A 23,688-nucleotide genomic window follows, 5' to 3' on the forward strand; every position below is an offset into this window, starting at 1 on the left:
TCCAATCCTGTGCAGGCACACAGATTTACAGAATTCAATCATATTTGGCTATAACGCCATGGTCGCGTGCAAAATTAATGCAGCTTATCTAACTTAACCTGTCGTTACTGAATAGGGGACTACTGTATATTCAATTTATACATTATTAATCGGATGATAGAACCTGTCAAAGAGTAAATTGCGGATATCATATATATACCATTGTCAAATTCACTTTCTGTTCTATACATAGTATCAATGGAATGTTATGAACCACTTCAGCATTACCAATCATTATCATAATTATTTCCCTGAAACGGCTGCATTTGTATGAGCGGGAAGAGTTTTGATTCATACATAGCAGAGTCGTGACTACAAAACTAAATACATGTATTATACAAGGTTTTAGGACACTTTGAATCATGCCCCCCCCCCAAAAAAAAAAAAACAACAACAACAACAACAACAACCAACAACTTAGTGAAATGTTGTACAATGTATGCCCTACTTCCATTAACCTATGATCTTTGACCTTTGAATACATGGCCCGCATTTTTTGAACGAATAGGCATTTGGATGCAACGTAGGTATTATATAAAAGAAAAAATGTTTTAGGAAAATACATTTAACCACTTCAGAATTAATTATGGAACAAATAGCAAAATATTGACACGTTCACTTCTTCCGTAATGACATCACAGAAAACTTTCCTCACCGAATCGTTCTGCCGTAATTCACGAGCAAGTCATGGATATATTAGTTCGATTAAAAGTATACATTGAGTCATTGCAAAAGCATCTGATGAAAAGTATGCTTCAGAACTACATCATTGTCATTTATTCTATAGCACTAATAATATAGAGCTATTGGTCCGCCATATTGCCTAACAGGTCGTTGTCCTCCTATCACTATACCACGTTTGTTTAGCAAATAAGGCACAGAATTTAATTTTGCACTTGTTGCCAAAGACTCTAATCTTCTTTACCGCTATTCTCAGACATGTATGCTGGTGCTGTATGAATTAGAAACGGAAGCTTACAAATATTCACCATCTAACAAGGCAAAAGCGAAGTGATGTCTCGTCCACGTATCGACTTTGTGATTACAGAGATTTTCAAATGGCATATGCCTAGTTCATTGACTTTTTGACTGTTGACGTAGTCAGACTTCACCAATATTAACACTTGACAGCAATCATTAGATGATCTGAGGAGTAAATTTGGTGGTCATAAGGATAGCTCAAAAGTGTGGAAAGTTATTGAAAGAACACCAGAATACTATGTCGACAGTGTTTATCAGGTGAGATACAAACATAGAACAAGTTCCAGTGGGTTTCAGGAGGTTACTTTTCCAGCCAGGGCTATAGTCTAGCTGGTAAAATTGGGTCTTTGAGGGAATCTGGCGGCTATCCCCCCCCCCCCCCCCCCCCCCACTTCTTAACGTCTGGCAACGCGGCCATGCATATATCCTGTAAGTGTAAATAACAAGTTCCAGTGGGTTTCATTAGGTTACTTTTTCAGCTAGGCCAGCCTAGCTGGAAAAAGTTGGGTCTCTGAGGGCGTCTGGCGGCTACCCCCACCACTTAAAACGTCTGGCAATGGTCATTCATTTATCCTGTAAGTGTAACGAACAAGTTCCAGTGGGTTTCATTAGGTTACTTTTTCAGCTAGGCTAGCCTAGCTGGAAAAATTTGGGTCTTTAAGGGCGTCTGGCGGCTACCCCCCACCACTTAAAACGTCTGGCAATGGTCATTCATTTATCCTGTGAGTGTAACGAACAAGTTCCAGTGGGTTTCATGAGGTTACTTTTTCAGCTAGGCTAGCCTAGCTGGAAAAATTTGGGTCTTTAAGGGCGTCTGGCGGCTACCCCCCACCACTTAAAACGTCTGGCAATGGTCATTCATTTATCCTGTAAGTGTAACGAACAAGTTCCAGTGGTTTTCATGAGGTTACTTTTTCAGCTAGGCTAGCCTAGCTGGAGTTGGACCTTTAAGAGCGTCTGGCGGCTACCCCCCACCACTTAAAACGTCTGGCAATGGTCATTCATCTATCCTGTAAGTGTAACGAACAAGTTCCAGTTGTTTTCATGGGGTTACTTTTCCAGCTAGGCTAGCCTAATTTTGAGGGGTCCTTTTTTTGGCCCTCCTGGCCACACCCACCACCGATGACCAGCCAGACGTGCATTTCCATACTTAGGGGCATATGTACTAAATTGCTATATACATAAAAATTGGTAACCTTTTCAGCTAGGCTGACCCCCGCTGGCTCCCGGACTATATCTCTATCCGGTGTGATTTTCCAGTCATTCATGTATTTTTTTTTCTGTAACCGTTCACATTTTACATTCAGAAGTTAACATACACACAAGTGTCCCCCCCCCCCCCCCCACACACACACACACAGAGAGAACCACAGATACAGATTTTTTTTTTTTTTTGCTACCGCTTAGGGAAATTTGTTGTTGTTGTTGTTTTTTTGCATTTTTTTTGCATTTTTTTTCTTTATGAGGGGACTGCATTCTACAAGCTCTGCTTTTTAGCAGTCCCCTCCATTTCCAGCAATATTGTTTATGCATTTACCACAGTGACGTAACAGATATTTGTATCTCTGTTGATAATTTACCTATATTTTTCTTACAATGTTATTCTGTTCATCGCATTGTGGTACTGATTTCATGACGTCTGTGTATATGAGTGTTTCTTTGTATTTCTTATTTGTTTGTTGGAAGTGAAATAAAATCAACTTGACACACAAGCAACCCGAGTACACACTTGTACAAACAGACGTACCGTCTCGCAAACGAAAACACTGACAAACGATTTCTAGGCTGACATGATTAAAGACAAAATTTAAGTGTAGAATTGTAGCCTGTTTAATGTCAAAGAATGGATAACATAATTATGTTTACTGCTTTCCAGGGTACAAAAATTAAAGTTTGCTTCATGCATTATGATGCGAAAACCTGAACATTACGAGTTAAAGTTCAAAAGGTGATACTGACATACTGTCCTGGGTTATGTCTTTTCACTGTCGTTTATCCTTCAATCAATTTTGGTTGGCAGTCATGTTTTTCGTGTGTATTGTCTAAGCAAATGGTTAGGGAATTATGTGTAAGGATACAATTTACGAGAGAACGTAAAATTATGTCGGCTTAAAGTTGGTTCACCATCAAAATAAAGAAACGACAACATCTGACTAATTTGAATGAAAAAATTCATGAAATTGTGTGAACAAAAACGAATTTAATCCTCACATTCTGCGATCCGTCAACGGGAGGGATGAATTTGAATGACAATTGACACTTCTGAATGCTATGTCTTCGAAAATGTATGACGAAAAACGAATTACAATGACAATTGACGAAATTGAAGTTAGGATTTGCGTTCCACGTGCTTCTCGGGACGAAATTGAATAATAAATTTTTGAAATTGAATGACAAAAGTGCGAAAATGGATGGGAAAACCTATAGTAGTAGTAGTAGTAGTAGTAGTAGTAATGATGATAGTAATAATTATAATAATAATAACAATAATAATAACAAATGTATCAGGTTTGATTTTAAAAAGCTTCTTGCTTCATGGGTTCGTTACCCGGGTTTGTTTACCATGCACAACACATCGCATTAGCTGCTCCACTGGAATTATAATTATATTGGTTTCCCTCCCCATTTTCAGCATTCATTTTAAGATAGTTCAAATTTTTCGAACGCTTTTCCACTGGATACAAAGCGCTACGCCATGTCATCCCTGGTTGCCATAGGAGATAATATATATATATATATATATATATATATATATATATATATACAAATTACCAGGCAGTGACAATACAATTCCAGTTCATACATGGGGATTTCAAAACAAATAGGACTTCAAATTTAATCATTCTTTATCATGTTTATAAAGATATATTTTAACATGTTTTGTCCCGAACACTGTTTACATGGAATGTACGAATATTCGTTTATTTTCGTTTTTGTCGATCAATATTGAAACATTTTATGTATTCAAGGTCGTGCTCTCTGTCACTCGTTTTCGTCAATGGCAATTCAATATCGTCTGTAGCAGCTCAGCACGAGTGAGCAAAATCAATTACGTCTGCCGGTAATTGGAAGTCATTTCTGTCAGAGTTTCGCGTAAAAATTCGTCTCTTAGGTGCATAATATCGTAATATTAAATATCTATTATTGTAATGATTTATACCCTATGGACGAATAATATAAAAATCACATTCGGCGCTTTAATTATAGCGGAACTCCAGTCCAGATATAAGTTAGTCTGATAAAAGAGAGTAAAATCTTATCAGTTCAAAGGTGCAATAATATTTGCTTGAAATCAGATGAAAAATAAGGAGGTTATGACATTTTGAAGTTTTGATAATTTCTCCAAAACAGTTCTTGTACAGCTGCTGGTATGAATATGCAAATAAGTGAGCTGACCATGTCCATTCAACGTGCGCGAAAGACAGAAATGACGAAAATTTGATATTTCTGTCATTGAAGCCTGAAACATGACGTTATTCATAATTCAATAACTTCGGAATAGTGATCATTTAGAATGTATGTGTAAAACTGGAAATTTCACAATTTAATGTACAAACTATAATAGGGTAAGTTGTGAGGGAATGATAGCTCACTTTTCCATTTCCATATTCATATATATTGACTGTTGAAGAACTGTCTCCTCCCAAAATAGCGAAACTTCAAAATGTCAATAACTCCCTTATTTTTCATCCGACTTCGATCAAATTTATACCGTTGAACTCTTTATATTTTACTCTGTCTTATGTTTGTACTGGATTTCCCCATCAAACACAATCTTTCCAGAGCACTCGTGCACTGACACCTGTCTATTCGAAAGCCGTTTAAAGTACATGTGTGTATGTGTGTGTGTTTGTATGCATTCCGTTCAGTCTAATAAACAAAACAGAGAGAGAGAGAGAGAGAGAGAGAGAGAGAGAGAGAGAGAGAGGAGAAGAAGGGGGGGCGGACCCTTGATTCCGCCATGAACAACCTTCAAACTTCTATCACCAATGTACTAACTCGTGGTATCAACTTAGCTCTATTACAATGTATTTCTGGTTATAGAGAAGATTCCATGATTTTGGAAGATTTGGAGTCTCACTGGGGCCCGCAGATGGCATGCTCGCGTGAGTCTTTGGCTCAGGTGAGCTAATAACCAAGACAGCAAAACGGTTTCAAATGAAATCCTCCCTGAAACCAGCTTACGATATGTACCTCAAGTGCTTATGTCATGAAATAAAGTTGTAGTTCTATATTTTGGCATGGAATTTGTGTCTTTCTGAAAGAAAAAAAAAACACACACACAAACATTTATGTATGGCAAAAGCATTATTACAAATTGACAGGATTCCTATTCATCTCACCACAATCCACATCCGCACACCCACTTCCCCTCCCCCCCCCCCCCCACACACACACAAAATAAGAGAAGAAGAAGAAGGAGAAGACGAAGAAGAAGAAGTACATAGTGGGATTACCAAGTTTTGAAAATAGCCTACTGCTGATGAAATAGTTATTGTACCTTCTCTCTACGATGCACGTTATAATGTCACCCTCGCACGGATTTTGCTCCAATGTGACACAAGTCAGCCAAAGAAACATACAATGCCTTTCTAAATCTCTCTCTCTCTCTCTCTTTACATTATATGCAGACGTTTATGATATATCACATATTATATATATATATATATATATATAAATATATATATTTGTATATATGTGTGTGTATGATTATACATTTGTATATATAAATATATGTTATGTATACACGGTGTATGTTACTATGCATAATTTTTTGTTTATGAATAGCATTACAGTATTGAAAGCGCACATTTACATTTATTATACATGATGTAGGCGCCTATTGTGTACGTATAATCATTATACATTAGAATTCTAATTCTATTCTTTCATTTCATGTCATTTTTGTCTATGTATGCATTATATATGTATGTATAATATATATATATACGCATATGCATATAGCTATATATAATATTATGTATATCTATCTCGCTATATATATAATATATATAATATAAATTATAATTTCAACTGTAATTGCTATTATTACTATCAAAAGAGAGACAGACAGACAGAACAAAATTGAATTCAGATCGTCTTTAATGATTCTTAGCGTTTAGTATCCAATCGCCTCACAATAATGAGGATAATAAAATGTATATGGCGCTAAGTATACGGGTGTTTCTAAGCTCACAAAGGTAACACAATCCAATCCAATTTGTAAAAACAAATAAAAAAGTCGTATACATGTTTGTGTAAACACGTTTTACATGTGTCCGGACAAACTTTTAACGCAGAGTGGTCAAACTCTGTATGGTAATTCACTCAGCATGTTACTCCAAACGAGATCAAACTTAGTACAAATTTTGATCGTACACACTCAAAAAGGACCAGAATAAAACGGAAGCAAAAACATTCGCTGACTTGTGATAGGAAAAGCAAAGACATGATATAATTCCAATTAAATGTGCCAAGCATTTTGTGTTCGTAATAGTCTTCTGTATGTTTTGGCACTTTTCTTGTAATATGAATTACGTGTTCATCCTGTATCGCATTCCAAGGATTTTCTGGCATTAACGGTGTTCTTAGATAGAGCGCCCCCAACCGCGCCCTTCTCAATGAATGTAAACGTGTGCTGGCCTTTGACCCTCAAAAAGTGACGTCAAAGATCTACGCTCGATGAATTGTGGTGAAAAGAATGCCTTACTATTTATTTTAGAATTCACTTGGAAAACTTCAATTGTTCTAATTTCTTCTTCATTGATTAGGCCTGCATTGTTGATTTATCAACAACAACAAAAATCTCCTATTCAATCCCCCAGTGGTCTCACCTTTTAGGATAAAGTGGAATAACACTATAACCTAATTGAACTTGTCAAACAAGGGATGATCATATTCATGATTCAAATTTGTAGCTACGCGTAGTACTTCTAATTTTTGGCATACACGAAATAGTACGTCCCGTTCCAGGTGTATCTGTTGCGATGCCACTGACCAGCAAGATTAGAGTGCAGCTCTGCGCCTGCTGCCCGCGGCCCGAAGTAGAGGGACTCAAAGAAGAAAGGTTTAGACTCTCCGTTGGCTGAGGGCGTCCCACCTTGTCCACACTTGCTGGAAGCTCCTGGGATACACGTCATGGTCTCGACTAAAACAAGGGATGCAAAATATTGTACAGTTTTTTTTAAGAAGACCTAAGAGGATTAATTACATTTTAGAAAAGTGATAACAACAGCAATCATATTGCATACGTTCTTGCATACGACATTGTTAATGACCAAACTTTAATGTACTTTTTTATATCTTTATTGATGAAGCATAAAGTATACCCTATATACATTGTTTCTTTTATACCGTAATTATGATATTATAGATGAATATCCGTCAGTATAGAAATCTTAAAATGTCATTGTAATATTTTGTTTTTGATATCGGTGAAGGAACAGGTAACATCCCCTCGTTTCAGTGAAATCGTAACTCTAATACGTTTGGTCTTTAAAGAATGAATCTAATTTAAAAAAAAAACACAATCATAAGACTGACGTGTTGATCGAAGGAAAAAAGTAGGGAATTGTCTGAAACCTGTATAAAACTTAAACTTATGGAGGATAGCTATGGAATTCGTTTTGCGTGTGTGTTTGTTTGTTTGTTTGTTTGTTGTTGTTGTTGTGTTTGTTTTATTGTTGTTTTTTTTTTTTGGGGGGGGGGTGATTTCTTTCATTTTCTTTTCATTGCCAACGAAGAATATGAGTGAACAAAACATATCATGCTAAAAAGAGCAATATACATAATGATAATTATATACATAATAATAATGATAATAATAATAATAATAATAATAATAATAATGATAAAGATAATTATAATAGTAATAAGAATAATGGTAATAATAATGATAATAATAATAATAATAATAATAATAATAATAATAATAATAACAATAATAAAAATTTCTACTGCATGATAGAGCAAAGGTCCACCTTTTGTGCTCATGGCGCTCAAAATACATATAAACAAGGAATTTAGAAGCTACAGACGCATGATATTTACTATCATAAAGTAATGTTGAAGATGTTGATAATGGAGGGGAAGCTAAAAAGCACAGCTTGTATAGTGCATTCCCCTCAAAACCTTTTTTAATAAGGTACAGAAAATGGTATTTGGGGTTTCTATACCTTTTTGAAATGTGGTTCCCAGTGAACAGCGAAGCTGTGGAACTTAAGATTCGGATAATAAACAATGATAAATAGACCTTACTACTTCTGAGCTATGCTGCGTGAAATTAAATCTCGTTACCACTATTTGACTGGAATTGCAGCCGGGTGTGGTCGTTAGCGTATCCGTTGATGTACACCTCCTTCTCTTCCAACCACGGCATCGTCCGCGTTGTCAATCTCGACGGATTCACGCTGTCGTCCCCGACCATCTGGAAATCGACGTCGGTCCGCACGTAGAACTCGGTGAATTTCAGCTCCTGCATCTGTTTGATGCTGGACGCAGAGATGATCTCCAACTCGACCTCCGCCTCGTTCTCCTCGACGTAGTTCCAGACACTTCCCATGTCGGACTTACCGTAACGGACCCAGCCCCCTCCATTCTGCGTCATTTCACAGAACACCTGTCAAAATGCGTTTGGAAACATCATCTGTCATAAGCCTTTCATTACCATAGGGCTTCTACTTGCACAAAGGAGTGTCGACTGAATTTTCAAATTGCAGGGGCGAATCAGGAATTTCGTAAAGAGGGGGTGCCTTACAAAATTAAAGGGGTGGGGCGCAAGCACTTCACCCCAATTTTTCTTCTTATTACTTTCGTTTGAAAAAGAATAAAGCAATGACGGCACATAGATTTAACAAAACTTAAGATTTCTTAAGAGTTGATTGATTGGTCGATCGATCGATCGATTGATTAATTAATTAACTGATTGATTATTGATTGTCTGATTTTACTTGGATTTTATTATGGATTGCTTGATTTCCTTCAAACTTTACTATTGAAATTTTAAGTAGAAAGTGTTCAACCCACACACTTATTTGGAATGAATTCCCCTTTAAGAGTAAGCCATGAGGATCGAAGTGCGCATTAATATAAGGGTTTGTGGATAAGTGCACTTGTCCTGCTTTGTTCTAGCCTGAAGGTGAGTTGGCTCAGTCGGTAGCGCGTCGGTCTCACTATCCTAAGGACCCCGGTTCGAACCCGAGCCTGGACCGAGCAATGTTGTGTGTAATCATACCGTCCCCTCTAGCAAGAGGCAAACGTCCCTCGGATAGGACATAGCGAGAGTCACAACTCACGCACGTAAAAGATCCCGCTTCATTCATCCATCGCAAAGAGCAGGGTGTTTAACCCTATTAAGCCCAAGCTATTTTGACCCCTCGCAGGCGTCAGGGGGGGGGGGGGGGGCACATTGTGCCCCCCCCCCCCTATATAACTTTTTTATTATTTGATGTATCATCGTCATATTTGGCATGTGGGTAGAGTAACTCATACTCTACATGACTGTACATTTGAATTTTCACAAGGTCACCCATGGAGGGCGCTATTTACAAATATATAAAGAAATACATAGGAAATATGCTAAAAACATGATTTTTCGGTATAATTTCTTTATCCCCATTATATATGTCTTATCATAAACAAATCATTTTCATATTTGTCACAAATGATAAGCAAGTGGAATTTTATTATTTGTTATGTTTGAAATTTCCCAAGGTCACCACATGGGGGCGCTATTCATATCAACATAGTGATACATTATGAGACCTGAGATGAAATGTTTGGGATGGGTACATGTATAGTTATGACATTTCATATTTGCATAATAGTGGAATTTTGAGATTGCAAATTGAAAATATGATAAACTAATGATATTAGAGGTATAACTTGGGTGAAGGAATCAAAATAACTCAAAATATAAGGCAATCTGTAGAAAATACTATTGTTTTCTATTATCTCTATTATATCTATTGTTTTATGCCTTTATCACATAAAAACAAAGGAAATAATAAAAAAAACTTTCCAGGACCTTGATTACTTCAAATTTTGCTTCTTCAACAAATTTCAGCCAAGAAACACCCATTTCATATACTGTAATGCTGTTAAATGAAATGGGAACAGATAAAATATGCAAAATCTGACTGACGTGGTTGTCAGTTTATGGTTGCCATGGCAACCAGCAACATCAAATATAGCTAAATTATATATCAAAATGTTTGCAATAAGATTTTAGGAAAAGTCACCAAATTTGGTTGAAATTGGATTAAGGACGAAGGAGTGGCAAACGAAAATCTGGTAGGGGGGCACAATGTGCCCCCCCCCCCCCCTTGGGCTTTATAGGGTTAACCCTGTGAAGTGGTCCCACCTCACATCCAACTGGACCCCGTGGGAGACCAGCTCAGCATAGCTGAATATGGGCTCTCCAGCCATCTTCTCAGATGGAAACGAACGAACGAACAAACGAACGAACGAACAAACAAACAAACAAACCTTGGTATAGACTCCAGCAGTAGTTATGTAGTAATAACCACACGGTCTGCTGCAGACCTCCAGAATATGTTGGCAAGACAAGGCAGGATTATCCGGGTTACCAAGAGAGGTTGAACAGTGACCTATTCCAAAAACATTAAAAACATATTAACCATTATTTTGCAGATGAAACAAAAAACCAGCATTGGTGCTTCAAAATAGTTCCAAAATGTGATCGAGTTAGAGATAGAAACAACCAATGCAAAATTTTGAACCAGTATACTCGATGTTACGAGTATTGTAAAACATACAAAATGTGAACAATAGTCATATAATCAACTGATTAAATGTTTCCAGACTAAATTGTCTACAGTTATGGTTTAATGAGAAAAATGGTGGTATCTCCTTATATTTCAGGCTCTATTACAAAACTTTACTAGTATCATAGTATATAGGATGTTTTGTGATACAACTGACCTACACATATGCATCAAAAGTGTATCTTGAACATTTTACCTTAAATGAACATATTCTAGTATTACCAAGTATGCGGTTTCTTCATCTTATTTTTTAATGGATATGTCATGGTATCATAACAATGCAATCATCTATGAATACCTAATACTTTTAGATAGATGTTTCAGCATCTAAGCTATTCCCTCTGACTTCCCAGAATCCCAAATTATGACCAGGGTCGGAGCCCGTGTGTGTGTGTGTGTGTGGTGTGTGGAAGAGGGGGGGGGGGGGAGGGAGTTTATATTTCTGGTGGCACTTCCGGGTTCCATCAGCGAACAATGATGTAGGCTACCTTTCGAAGTTCATTCTTAACAAAGGATATAAATGCACTTACGAATTCTTCGATCTCATTCAACATTCTCTTGAGGTTATTGTTTATTGTCTAATCTCGTAGACTTGAAGAATAGATGCAACGAATAAGCATTATGTAATTCATGTGAGATTGTGTAGGAATTCTGTTTGAGTTTGAAATCCCCCCCCCCTTTCTCCTTCTAATTATTAGATTGGGGGAAAAAAAGTCACGCCGAGATCGCCTCGGGAAAGTATAGAGAGATCCGGATAACGGGAGGACGAATAGGATATATCGGACTGTATATGATAATCAAAGTTTTAAGAGCCAGGAGAAACAGCCATTCGTTATTCAAGCATTATGCTCCACTCTGTCTAAGCATTCCAAGCTGAGGATATTTCCCCGGTGTTTTTATGTTTCTTTCGATTTTACAAAGATTAGTATTCCGTTTTTGATGGCTGATTTTTTTAGGGCGCTGCAGTGCGAATACATAAAATATCTGCTTTCGAATTCTTGAGTAAAAGGCTAGATGTATATTATCGGCTGACAATATCACCTGGCACAGGTTATTTATTTACTTCCTTATAAATCTTTTCACAGCATATAGGGCTTACTTTGACGTTGATGTGACATGAAATTAAATGAGTGATAAAACGTCTCTTATATATTCGATCAGAGGAAGGTGTTAAGGGGGTATCTCACTGAGCGGCGAACGTTTGCGAACGTAGCGAATTTGGGATTTCGCCAGGGTTCGTAAAGGGTTGCAAAAGGTTCGTTAACAATATTGCAAGAATGTTCGCAAACGGTTTTTATTGTCGCAAAGAAATTTTGAACATGTTCAAAAATTTTTTGCGAACCTTTGCGAATTTGCATTTTCGCTAACAGTTGAAAACATTCGCAAAAAACTCGTAAGAATTTGCAAACGGTCGTAATTCGGTGTCGTCAACATTTTTCTTTGATTCGCCACTGCTAGCGAACAAGTAACCATATGGTTCCAATAAAAAAGCTCCTGAAACAGGCAATGTTCTGTGAAGGAAATTCTTGAAGCTCTTGACATCTCCATCATGTAATTGCTGCAAGAGTTTATAATATTGACCGAAGTCTGTCCTCTGCATCAACCACTCTTTGACCCAAACAGCTTTTCTTTTCTTCTTCCTGTCTTGTTTTTCTTTATCTTCTTTCTCTTATGCTGCACGATAGCTGTAGCAGCAGCCAGGCAAAGCAGCTCTTCAAGGATAGCAGCACGTTGAGCCTCTTCTTGGCAGAAATTTATTTCCACATACTGGAAATCCATTTTGAACGGTTGTCACAAGAGATCTGAATTCAGTGGAAGGTTGTACGTTCGTTTTATGGGTTTGACTATACATAATCGCCTGGTACTTTTCTGGGTCCCAGAACATTCGCAAATTGTCGCAAAGGATTTGCAAACAGTTGCTAGCATTCACAAAACTGTCGCTAACATTTGCAAAATTGTCGCTAACATTTGCTAACAGTCGCTAATAGTCGCCACCTGTTAGTCCATGGGCCAGGCCAGATATTGGTACCATCTGAAGTGGCAAAACCTTTTCGGTGTCATTTTGTTTGTCGGGCATAGATATGCTTATCAAGCTATGATAGCATTTCCAAATGAGTAGCTTAGTCATAGTAAATTAATTTTTAACCAATTTGGTCTCGTTTTTATATCCCTATACTTCCGAATCGAAACTAACCGCTATACAAAGAGGAGCACTGTCTTCTGTATGTTCCATAGAGCTGTAAAATGCAGCTCTATGGTATGTTCACAGGTGTTCTGTTGTAAACGCGGTGCGCTTAGTCTTTATTCAAGGCAGCCAAGGGAATATCCAAAGGCTATGATGTCCACAGCGCTTAGTCTTCATTCTAGACGGCGAAGGGAATATCCAAAGCGTATGATACAGTGTATATCCTTTTATCTAAAAACAACAACAACAACAAAAAGCAATTCCTCGTGAAATTTACCGTATTTTTCAATTATTTATCATTTTCCGGCGAAAAACGCTACGGGGAAAACGCTAATACCACGCCAATGTCGCTTTATTTCCATCCAACAATATAAGATAATGCAAAAACAATGTACCGGTACACTTCACGATACATTATAATGAATAATATTGTAAATGAACAGAGGGATTTTTGTTTAAAACTGATGTACTTGTTGATAGGGTAGTATAAAAATAGTATAGATAATCCCTTTTCTGAGGAACTTTAGAAATGATAATGGTACATTGGTCTAGATAAAGACTAAGCGCACCGCATGACAGCTGTGGACATCATAACCCTTTGGACATTACCTTCGCTGCCTTGAATAAAGACTAAGCGCACCGCGTTTACAACAGAACACCTGTGGACATACGGAAGACAGTGCTCTTCTTTGTATAGCGGTTAGTTTCTATTCAGAAGTATAGGGATATAAAAACGAGACCAAATTGGTTAAAAATTCATTTATTATGACTAAGCTACTCATTTGGAAATGCTATCATAGCTTGATAAGCATATCTATGCCCGACAAACAAACTGACACCAAAAAGGTTGTGCCACCTCAAGTGGTACCAACAACCCATTTTTCCGGTCTTGGCCCATGGACTATGTGTTTCGCAAACACTTTCGCAGATATTCGCTGAAGTGTTGCTAATTGTCGCTAAACATCGCTAAAAGTCGCTAACTGTCGCTAATGGCAGAAGCGAACCTTGATTTTTCGCAAACATTCGTCAGAAAAGTTGGCGAATCTCAAATTCGCTACGTTCGCAAACGTTCGCCGCTCAGTGAGATACCAGCTTTAGGAGGGTCTGCGTACTGCAACAGGAGGGAATCTGGATGAATTGGGATGTAAATCGAATTGGTATCTAATGCCTTTTTCGAAAGTGGGTAGATCTTGAGCGCACCTCTGGTACAAGACAACACGTTCAGTTGAAGAGTTTGTTTTCAAAAACCGATAAGTCCATTTTTGAAGATTTTGAAGTACGGTCTCTGTTATAAAGTACAAAATGATACCTTTTGAATGATATATTGGTCACTACATATAAAGGTACATTTTTGAAGTTATGGTCAAAAGAAGCAAAAATTTTCTTATTATTCTCTTTATTTTCTTGACCTTTAATCGCAAATATCTCCATTTGGCAAATATGGACTTATCGGTTTTTGCGAACAAACTCTTCAGTTGTAATCTGCTGCAAGTTGCACTTACTCGCATCCACGCACAACCCCCATGAGTAGAGGTTCTACTATAATGTGTATGATATAATTAATTCACAATGATATCATTCTGATGGTGAATTAAGCCAAAATTGTTTGCTTGTCCCTCACCATGATGATGGTCATCCTCCTCCTCTTGACCATGAATAGGGGGTAGGAGAGTGACCACGATGCCGATGGACCACAAGAAGACACATGCTGATAGTCGATGCCATGTTGGACGTCAAGCTGGGACGAGAAGAAATATGTATATTTATTTACAAATATTTTCATAATCCTTCATACGCTATATCGATTTGTTTCTCTTGCCATTGGCATGACCTCTAGGGGTCAACCCACGAGGCCGACACCCACGAGTCATGTTTCCCACGAGTTTGACACTATAGGCAAATAATGCCCATGAGTTGGACATTATAGGTAAACACAGCCCATGAGTTCGACATTGCAACGCGGGGCTTGAATGTGTCAGTCTCGTGGACCTTGTTTGCTTGGTGTCGAACTCATGGCCTGTAATTATGACTCGTAGGCTGGGCTTTATGACTAATGGGCTGTATGACTCATGGGTGTCGAACTCATGACGTATACGAACACGTACATCAAATATTAGATCATAACTATGACACTGGCGTAGCCAGGGGGGGGGGGGGCGATGGGGGCGGTCGCCCCCCCCCCCCCCCCCTCCCCCCCCCCCCCCCCCCTAAGATTTGGACCGGGGATTTGGGAGGCGGAAAAAAAAAAATGCGTGTATACTGTATGCATGCACATGAAGCGGGTCTCCTTTGCAACCTTTCATCAAATAAGATATTTTTTTTTGAATATTTCACTCAAAGTGTGCACCAGATCGTTGAATTTCAATTCAAAATATGCAAAATCTCTCGTGCTTGGGAGGGGGTATCCCCCTCCCAAACCCTCCCCCTCTGTGCCTCTTTCCCTAGCTAAGTACACTTTTTAGATTTACAAAAAATTCTGAATAATTCTGAGTGCACAAGACTTATCACTTATATTCCGAAAACTGAAGGTTCCCTCATGTTTAAGGGGAATTTCCCCTTTTAATCGACCCTTTCCTCCCTCAACCCCCCCCCCCCATCAGTTTTTTTTTTTTTTTTTGGTGATTTCCCAAATGTTGATTCCATCAAATATGCGTATACGAGATATCTCAATTTCAACCTTAAAAAGATAAAAGCTCCATCGGAAGGGAGGGTGAGATAACACTCGCCCACGCCTTCTCCCTGCTCCCCCCCCCCCCCCCCTGCCATGCAAAGAAATAGACTGTGGCTATACCCAGATCGCTTTATTTCAATTCTAAAAACGCAAAAGCTCCGCGAGCGGGAGGGGGAATCCCCCTTCCCCTAAGCTCTACCTTACTAGACTTTATACATACGCACAGATGGTGCACATTCAGAATAAGAGCTAAATTCCGTGAATTTAACACTTCGATGAAAAAGTATTGCACCAAAAATTTGCACCAGATCGCTGAATTTCAGGTCTGAAAACGCAATATCACCTTCGTGTGGGAGGGGATATGCCCCTATCTACACCCTCGTGTGCATGCTTTTTTTCTGTTTGATTGCTGAACAGACAGCGTTCATGATATTCAGTGTAAGAATTAATACAAGAAGACTAGTGTATTTAGATTATACCATTTTATAGGCAAATTGTTCAATAATAATCTACACAAAAATATACTGCAACCTTAAACAAGTGGGACTGTCTCAACTCGTTAAAACACGCAAAAACATGCATAAAATTGCACCATTTGCAACATCAAAATGCAAAAAGTTCTTACCGTGGGAGGGTGGACACCCCCCCTCCCACACCCTCCCCTCCACCCTCGCTCGCTCCGCTCGCTCGGGTTCAGTCGCGTTCATGATATTCAGTGAAAAGAATTAATACAAGAGGTGTATCTAAATTTTACCATTTTATAGGCAAATTGTTCAATAATAATCTACACTAAAATATACTGCTACCTTAAACAAGTGGGAATGCTTCACGTCTATGAAACGCGCAAAAACATGCATCAAATTGCACCATTTGCAACATCAAAATGCAAAAAGTTCTTACCGTGGGAGGGGGGACACCCCCCTCCCACACCCTCCCCATCCCCCTCGCTCGCTCCGCTCGCTCGGGTTCAGTCGCGTTCATGATATTCAGTGAAAAGAATTAATACAAGAAGTGTATCTAAATTATACCATTTCATAGGCAAATTGTTCAATAATAATCTACACTAAAATATACTGCTACCTTAAACAAGTGGGAATGCTTCACGTCTATAAACGCGCAAAACATGCATCAAATTGCACCATTTGCAACATCAAAATGCAAAAAGTTCTTACTGTGGGAGGGGGGGAGTCCCCCCTCCCACACCCTCCCCTCCCCCCTCGCTCGCTCGGGCTCGCTCGGGTTCAGTCGCGTTCATGATATTCAGTGAAAAGAATTAATACAAGAAGTGTATCTAAATTATACCATTTTATAGGTAAATTGTTCAATAATAATCTATACACTAAAATATACTGCTACCTTAAACAAGTGGGACTGTTTCACGTCTATAAAACGCGCAAAAACATGTATCAGATTGCGCCATTTGCAACATCAAAATGCAAAAAGTTCTTACCGTGGGAGGGGGGACACCCCCCTCCCACACCCTCCCCTCCCCCCTCGCTCGCTCCGCTCGCTCGGGTTCAGTCGCGTTCATGATATTCAGTGAAAAGAATTGATACAAGAAGTGTATCTAAATTATACCATTTTATAGGCAAATTGTTCAATAATAATCTACACTAAAATATACTGCTACCTTAAACAAGTGGGACTGTTTCACGTCTACAAAACGCGCAAAAACATGCATCAAATTGCGCCATTTGCAACATCAAAATGCAAAAAGTTCTTACTGTGGGAGGGGGGGAGTCCCCCCTCCCACACCCTCCCCTCCCCCCTCGCTCGCTCGGGCTCGCTCGGGTTCAGTCGCGTTCATGATATTCAGTGAAAAGAATCAATACAAGAAGACTAGTGTATTTAGATTATACCATTTTATAGGCAAATTGTTCAATAATAATCTCCATCAAAATAAACTGCTACCATAAACAAGTGGGACTGTTTCACGTCTATAAAACGCGCAAAAACATGCATCAAATTGCACCATTTGCAACATCAAAATGCAAAAAGTTCTTACCGTGGGAGGGGGGACACCCCCCTCCCACACCCTCCCCTTCCCCCTCGCTCGCTCCGCTCGCTCGGGTTCAGTCGCGTTCATGATATTCAGTGAAAAGAATTAATACAAGAAGTGTATCTAAATTATACCATTTTATAGGCAAATTGTTCAATAATAATCTACACTAAAATATACTGCTACCTTAAACAAGTGGGACTGTTTCACGTCGATAAAACGTGCAAAAACATGCATCAAATTGCACCATTTGCAACATCAAAATGCAAAAAGTTCTTACCGTGGGAGGGGGGACACCCCCTCCCACACCCTCCCCTACCCCCTCGCTCGCTCTGCTCGCTCGGGTTCAGTCGTGTTCATAATATTCAATGAAAAGAATTAATACAAGAAGACTAGTGTATTTAGATTATACCATTTTTATAGGCAAATTGTTCAATAATAATCTACATCAAAATAAAGTGCTACCATAAACAAGTGGGACTGTTTCACGTCGATAAAACGCGCAAAAACATGCATCAAATTGCACCATTTGCAACATCAAAATGAAAAAAGTTCTTACTGTGGGAGGGGGGGCTCGGGTTCAGTCGCGTTCATGATATTCAGTGAAAAGAATCAATACAAGAAGACTAGTGTATTTAGATTATACCATTTTATAGGCAAATTGTTCAATAATAATCTACATCAAAATAAACTGCTACCATAAACAAGTGGGACTGTTTCACGTCTATAAAACGCGCAAAAACATGCATCAAATTGCACCATTTGCAACATCAAAATGCAAAAAGTTCTTACTGTGGGAGGGGGGACACCCCCCTCCCACACCCTCCCCTCCCCCCTCGCTCGCTCGGGCTCGCTCGGGTTCAGTCGCGTTCATGATATTCAGTGAAAAGAATCAATACAAGAAGTGTATCTGAATTATTCCATTTTATAGGCAAATTGTTCAATAATAATCTACATCAAAATAAAGTGCTACCATAAACAAGTGGGACTGTTTCACGTCGATAAAACGCGCAAAAAACATGCATCAAATTGCACCATTTGCAACATCAAAATGCAAAAAGTTCTTACTGTGGGAAGGGGGACACCCCCCTCCCACACCCTCCCCTCCCCCCTCGCTCGCTCCGCTCGCTCGGGTTCAGTCGCGTTCATGATATTCAGTGAAAAGAATCAATACAAGAAGTGTATCTGAATTACTCCATTTTATAGGCAAATTGTTCAATATCAATCTACGTCAAAATAAACTGCTACCATGAACAAGTGGGACTGTTTCACGTCGATAAAACGCGCAAAAACATGCATCAAATTGCACCATTTACAACATCAAAATGCAAAAAGTTCTTACCGTGGGAGGGGGGAAACCCCCCTCCCACACCCTCCCCTACCCCCTCGCTCGCTCTGCTCGCTCGGGTTCAGTCGTGTTCATAATATTCAATGAAAAGAATTAATACAAGAAGACTAGTGTATTTAGATTATACCATTTTTATAGGCAAATTGTTCAATAATAATCTACATCAAAATAAAGTGCTACCATAAACAAGTGGGACTGTTTCACGTCGATAAAACGCGCAAAAACATGCATCAAATTGCACCATTTGCAACATCAAAATGAAAAAAGTTCTTACTGTGGGAGGGGGGGGGGGGCTCGGGTTCAGTCGCGTTCATGATATTCAGTGAAAAGAATCAATACAAGAAGACTAGTGTATTTAGATTATACCATTTTATAGGCAAATTGTTCAATAATAATCTACATCAAAATAAACTGCTACCATAAACAAGTGGGACTGTTTCACGTCTATAAAACGCGCAAAAACATGCATCAAATTGCACCATTTGCAACATCAAAATGCAAAAAGTTCTTACTGTGGGAGGGGGGACACCCCCCTCCCACACCCTCCCCTCCCCCCTCGCTCGCTCGGGCTCGCTCGGGTTCAGTCGCGTTCATGATATTCAGTGAAAAGAATCAATACAAGAAGTGTATCTGAATTATTCCATTTTATAGGCAAATTGTTCAATAATAATCTACATCAAAATAAAGTGCTACCATAAACAAGTGGGACTGTTTCACGTCGATAAAACGCGCAAAAAACATGCATCAAATTGCACCATTTGCAACATCAAAATGCAAAAAGTTCTTACTGTGGGAAGGGGGACACCCCCCTCCCACACCCTCCCCTCCCCCCTCGCTCGCTCCGCTCGCTCGGGTTCAGTCGCGTTCATGATATTCAGTGAAAAGAATCAATACAAGAAGTGTATCTGAATTACTCCATTTTATAGGCAAATTGTTCAATATCAATCTACGTCAAAATAAACTGCTACCATGAACAAGTGGGACTGTTTCACGTCGATAAAACGCGCAAAAACATGCATCAAATTGCACCATTTACAACATCAAAATGCAAAAAGTTCTTACCGTGGGAGGGGGGAAACCCCCCTCCCACACCCTCCCCTACCCCCCCCCCCCCCCCCCCCGCTCGCTACGCTCGCTCGGGCTCGGTCGCTTCGCTCCCTCGCAGACTAACCGCCCCCCCCCTAAGATGAAATCCTGGCTACGCCGTTGAACTATGATCAATCGAGCCTTTAAGGTAAAGCCATTAAAGTTATGCGTGATTAATATTTGAAGAACCAAAAAACAATAGACTTAACTGTTTAACATGTCAATCATGACTGTGTAATTTCGGCAACCATTTACCATTTACAGTTCGTTATTCCAAAAGTTTGTTATCCCGAAGGTTCGTTAAAATCCGAAAATTAAAAATGATTCCTTATTCAGAAGATCGCTAATCCGAAAATGAAATAAGATTCGCAATTCTGTAGGTTCGTTATAGTACGCAGATTTTTCTTTCGGATTAACGAACCTTGGGAATTGTACCATCACTCTCATTTTAGTAACATGCATATGAAACGACTTGCAATTCCGCTCTGATTAGCAGGCATATTATAGTTCGTCGGTACATGTAGCTGGTTGACAATTGAAAGACTACCAACTGTTTTTACAACCTCCTCTTTCTATTAGTTTTTATGAAACCTTGATCAAACCTGGCTGTTCTGTTTTCACTTGATTCTAATATTGTCGTCATTTTTTGCCTGGAGTGGATTTTTACACTGCAAAAAGTCCGGTGTTAAATATGAAACACTGAGCTGGTGTTAAATTTCCGGTGCTCATTCATGGTGTTAGATTAAGACCTCCGGGTGTCATTTCAAAATTTAAAATTGTTTTTTGAATAGTTTCTTAGTTACTGCACCTCTTGTTAATTTTGAACTTCAACAAGACGATAAAGAATTTTCCGATAAAGTACTTGATTTTTGAAAAAATGTGTAAACAAATTTACACCACAGTAACACCAGTTGGTGTGGTCCCCTATTGAAGCTAGACGGGTGTTATACCATTGCAGTTAACACCACTGATATCAAATCAACACCATACGGTGTCATTATTGAATTAACTCTAGCGCAGTGTCAAAAATATCACCAGTCACAGTGTCAAATTAACACCACGAAGTGCCAGGCGAACACTTTTTAACACCGTCACAATACATTTTCAACACCTGTGGGTGTCGTCCTCTATTGAAGTTTGATCGGTGTTAGATTGAACACCCATGGTGTTAAATCTAACACCGATGTTTTTACAGTGTACACTCTCACAGTACAAGAAGACGGCTCAACTTCAATCTTTAGCACACTGAAGAGGACTACAGTACGGCCTCGCCATATAGAAATTAACACATCGTTGAAGATGTTGTTTATCAAATTTATGCCGGATGTATCATTCAATTCAATCTTGAATAAAATGCAAAAATGCAAGTGGCAAACTATACGTGTATTTACGCTGCTCGATGATGCTGAGCATAATACAGCAGATATTTGCAGGCAAGATAGTATAACACATAGCAAGAAGAAACATACAGATGTCTACATAATATCATTATCGTTTTGAAAGTGATATGACATAATTTATTTCTTTAAACAGGCAATTTATTGTTTAAAGACCCTGCCAAGACTACAGCTAGCTTAAGTCACTAAATATCGATTTTCCCGTTCTGATGTATTTGATACGTTTCTATAGACACCCAGACTTCTAAGTTTAAACACAGACACACCCACTCACCCACCCACACACACCCTCCTCTCACACACACACACACACACACACACACACACACACACACATATATATATATATATATATATATATATATATATATAGGGCGCTGTTCGTTATTCCGAAGAGTCGCTGATCCGAAAAACACAAATTCCACCTAGAGGTTCGTTAATCCGATAACGAAAAAGGATTCCTTAATCCGAACAGTTGTGGCGTTATTCCGAAGGTTCGTTGATCCGAAAATGAAATAGGGTTCGCTATTCCGAAGGTTCGTTAATCCGAAAATGAAATAGGGTTCGTTATTCCGAAGGTTCGTTGATTCGACATGCAATAGGGTGTGTAACGAGCCTTCGGAATAACAAGCTTTGTTTCATTTTCAGATCAACGAACCTTCGGAATAACGAACCTTCGAGCTAAAGAACCTTCGGAATAATTAACGAACCTTCGGAATAACGAACTGTGACCTGTATCATAGGGTCCTAGACAGCGGCGTCGAACTGTTTTAACGATATGAAAGGGGTCCTATTGAACAGGGGAGGGCGTGGGAGGGGGTATCCCCCTCCCACGCGAGGGAGATAACAACTTGTTGCACAATGAATGAAATATTTGGACAATTTTCTATCAAAACAGCAAGAAAACTTTCCTCATTTCTGGAATTATTGGGGTACAAAATGACATGTTTGCCCCTTCCCCTCCAGAATTCATGCTCTTGCATACGAGGGAGCTTTTGCATTTTCATACTTCAAATGAAATGATCTCGTAAACACATTTTGAATGGAATTTGGGAAGCTGTCAATTCTTATAGACTTTTAGTATAGATGGGCCCTACTAAATTTATGAAGGAAAAAAGACGGGAGGAAGGGTTAATTGAAAGATATCCCCTCCCACCCGAAGGAACTCTTGCAATTTTTATTCAAGTGAAGTGAAAGATCTGGTGCACACTTTTATGAAACATCAAAAGAAATGTGTCATCCTAAAAGCGCATAGAAAGTGTATGGGAAAATGGCCAAATGGGGGAGGGTATCCCACGCGAGAGATTTTGCATTTTCAGAATTGAAATACAGAAATCTGGTGTACATTTTGGGTGAAATATTTGACAAGTTTTCTATCAAAAAGGCAAGAAAAATCTTCTCATCCCGGGAATTATTGGGGGGAGGGGAACAAAATGATGTTTGCCACCCCTCCCCCAATATTTTCATTGACAGGCACATTCCCCCATGCAGCCCCCCCCCCCGACACCCCTGTATACATACACAAGTTATATACAGAACGAGAGACATAATTCATATGACTTTATTAACAAAAACCTATAAGAAAGAGGAAAAAATTGAAGCCATCAGATGTAGTGCATTAGTTGCAAACAAGAATGTTTGAGATTAGGTGCTAAGAAACTTTCCATCAAATTATCAAATTAATAAATCATCCTAATAATAACTCCACTCCAAGAACAAAGATGTACATTTCAAAATAGAAATTGTTTTAGACTTTGAAGTTCAGATCTGCTTTAGATGCTATACTCTACTTTCGATTTAGCACCTCTCCTAAAAAAGTAGCGACGGTTCACAAAATATAATGTGGAAAACTGTACTCACCAAGGGGCCCTCACACAGCTGAAGAAATCAATTTTCGTTCTAATGGCTGCAAAATCACTGCTTTCACTTTATAAGAACATTACCAGGAGACAGATAAACAAGGCCAACAGTACCGATATGCAAATTAGAAGACAATAAAGCTGCTTCAGCCAATCACAGAAGAGAATATGCAGCGAAACAGTTAAAGGTACGTTCCGACCACTGAACTCTACTGTGGAAGTGACGTTACGCGCAGTGCTTGAAGCCAGAACTTTGCTTTAGTTGGCGCTGCCATTTTAGGACTCTACCTTTAGGCCCCGCCCACGTTACTATACGATGCTGTTGTGCAGAGGGAACG

At 39.0% G+C, this 23,688-nt stretch overlaps 1 protein-coding gene across 1 annotated transcript in view; it reads right to left on the reverse strand.

The window, feature by feature from the left end:
- Positions 1–6,953: 6,953 nt before the first annotated feature.
- LOC139713364 (echinolectin 1-like) overlaps positions 6,954–23,688 on the reverse strand; it is a 34,560-nt gene continuing 17,825 nt past the window's right edge. Inside the window, exons 2-5 of the mRNA XM_071625101.1 lie at positions 14,612–14,698; positions 10,507–10,628; positions 8,317–8,638; positions 6,954–7,168 (exon numbers count right to left, since the gene is read on the reverse strand). Of these exons, the coding sequence (XP_071481202.1) occupies positions 6,954–7,168; positions 8,317–8,638; positions 10,507–10,628; positions 14,612–14,698 (746 nt within the window). The remainder of the gene's footprint in view (positions 7,169–8,316; positions 8,639–10,506; positions 10,629–14,611; positions 14,699–23,688) is intronic.

Source organism: Diadema antillarum, unplaced genomic scaffold, assembly GCF_040938485.1.
Source record: "Diadema antillarum isolate AM-2024a unplaced genomic scaffold, OU_Dant_1.0 seq00001953_RagTag, whole genome shotgun sequence".
Taxonomy (NCBI): domain Eukaryota; kingdom Metazoa; phylum Echinodermata; class Echinoidea; order Diadematoida; family Diadematidae; genus Diadema; species Diadema antillarum.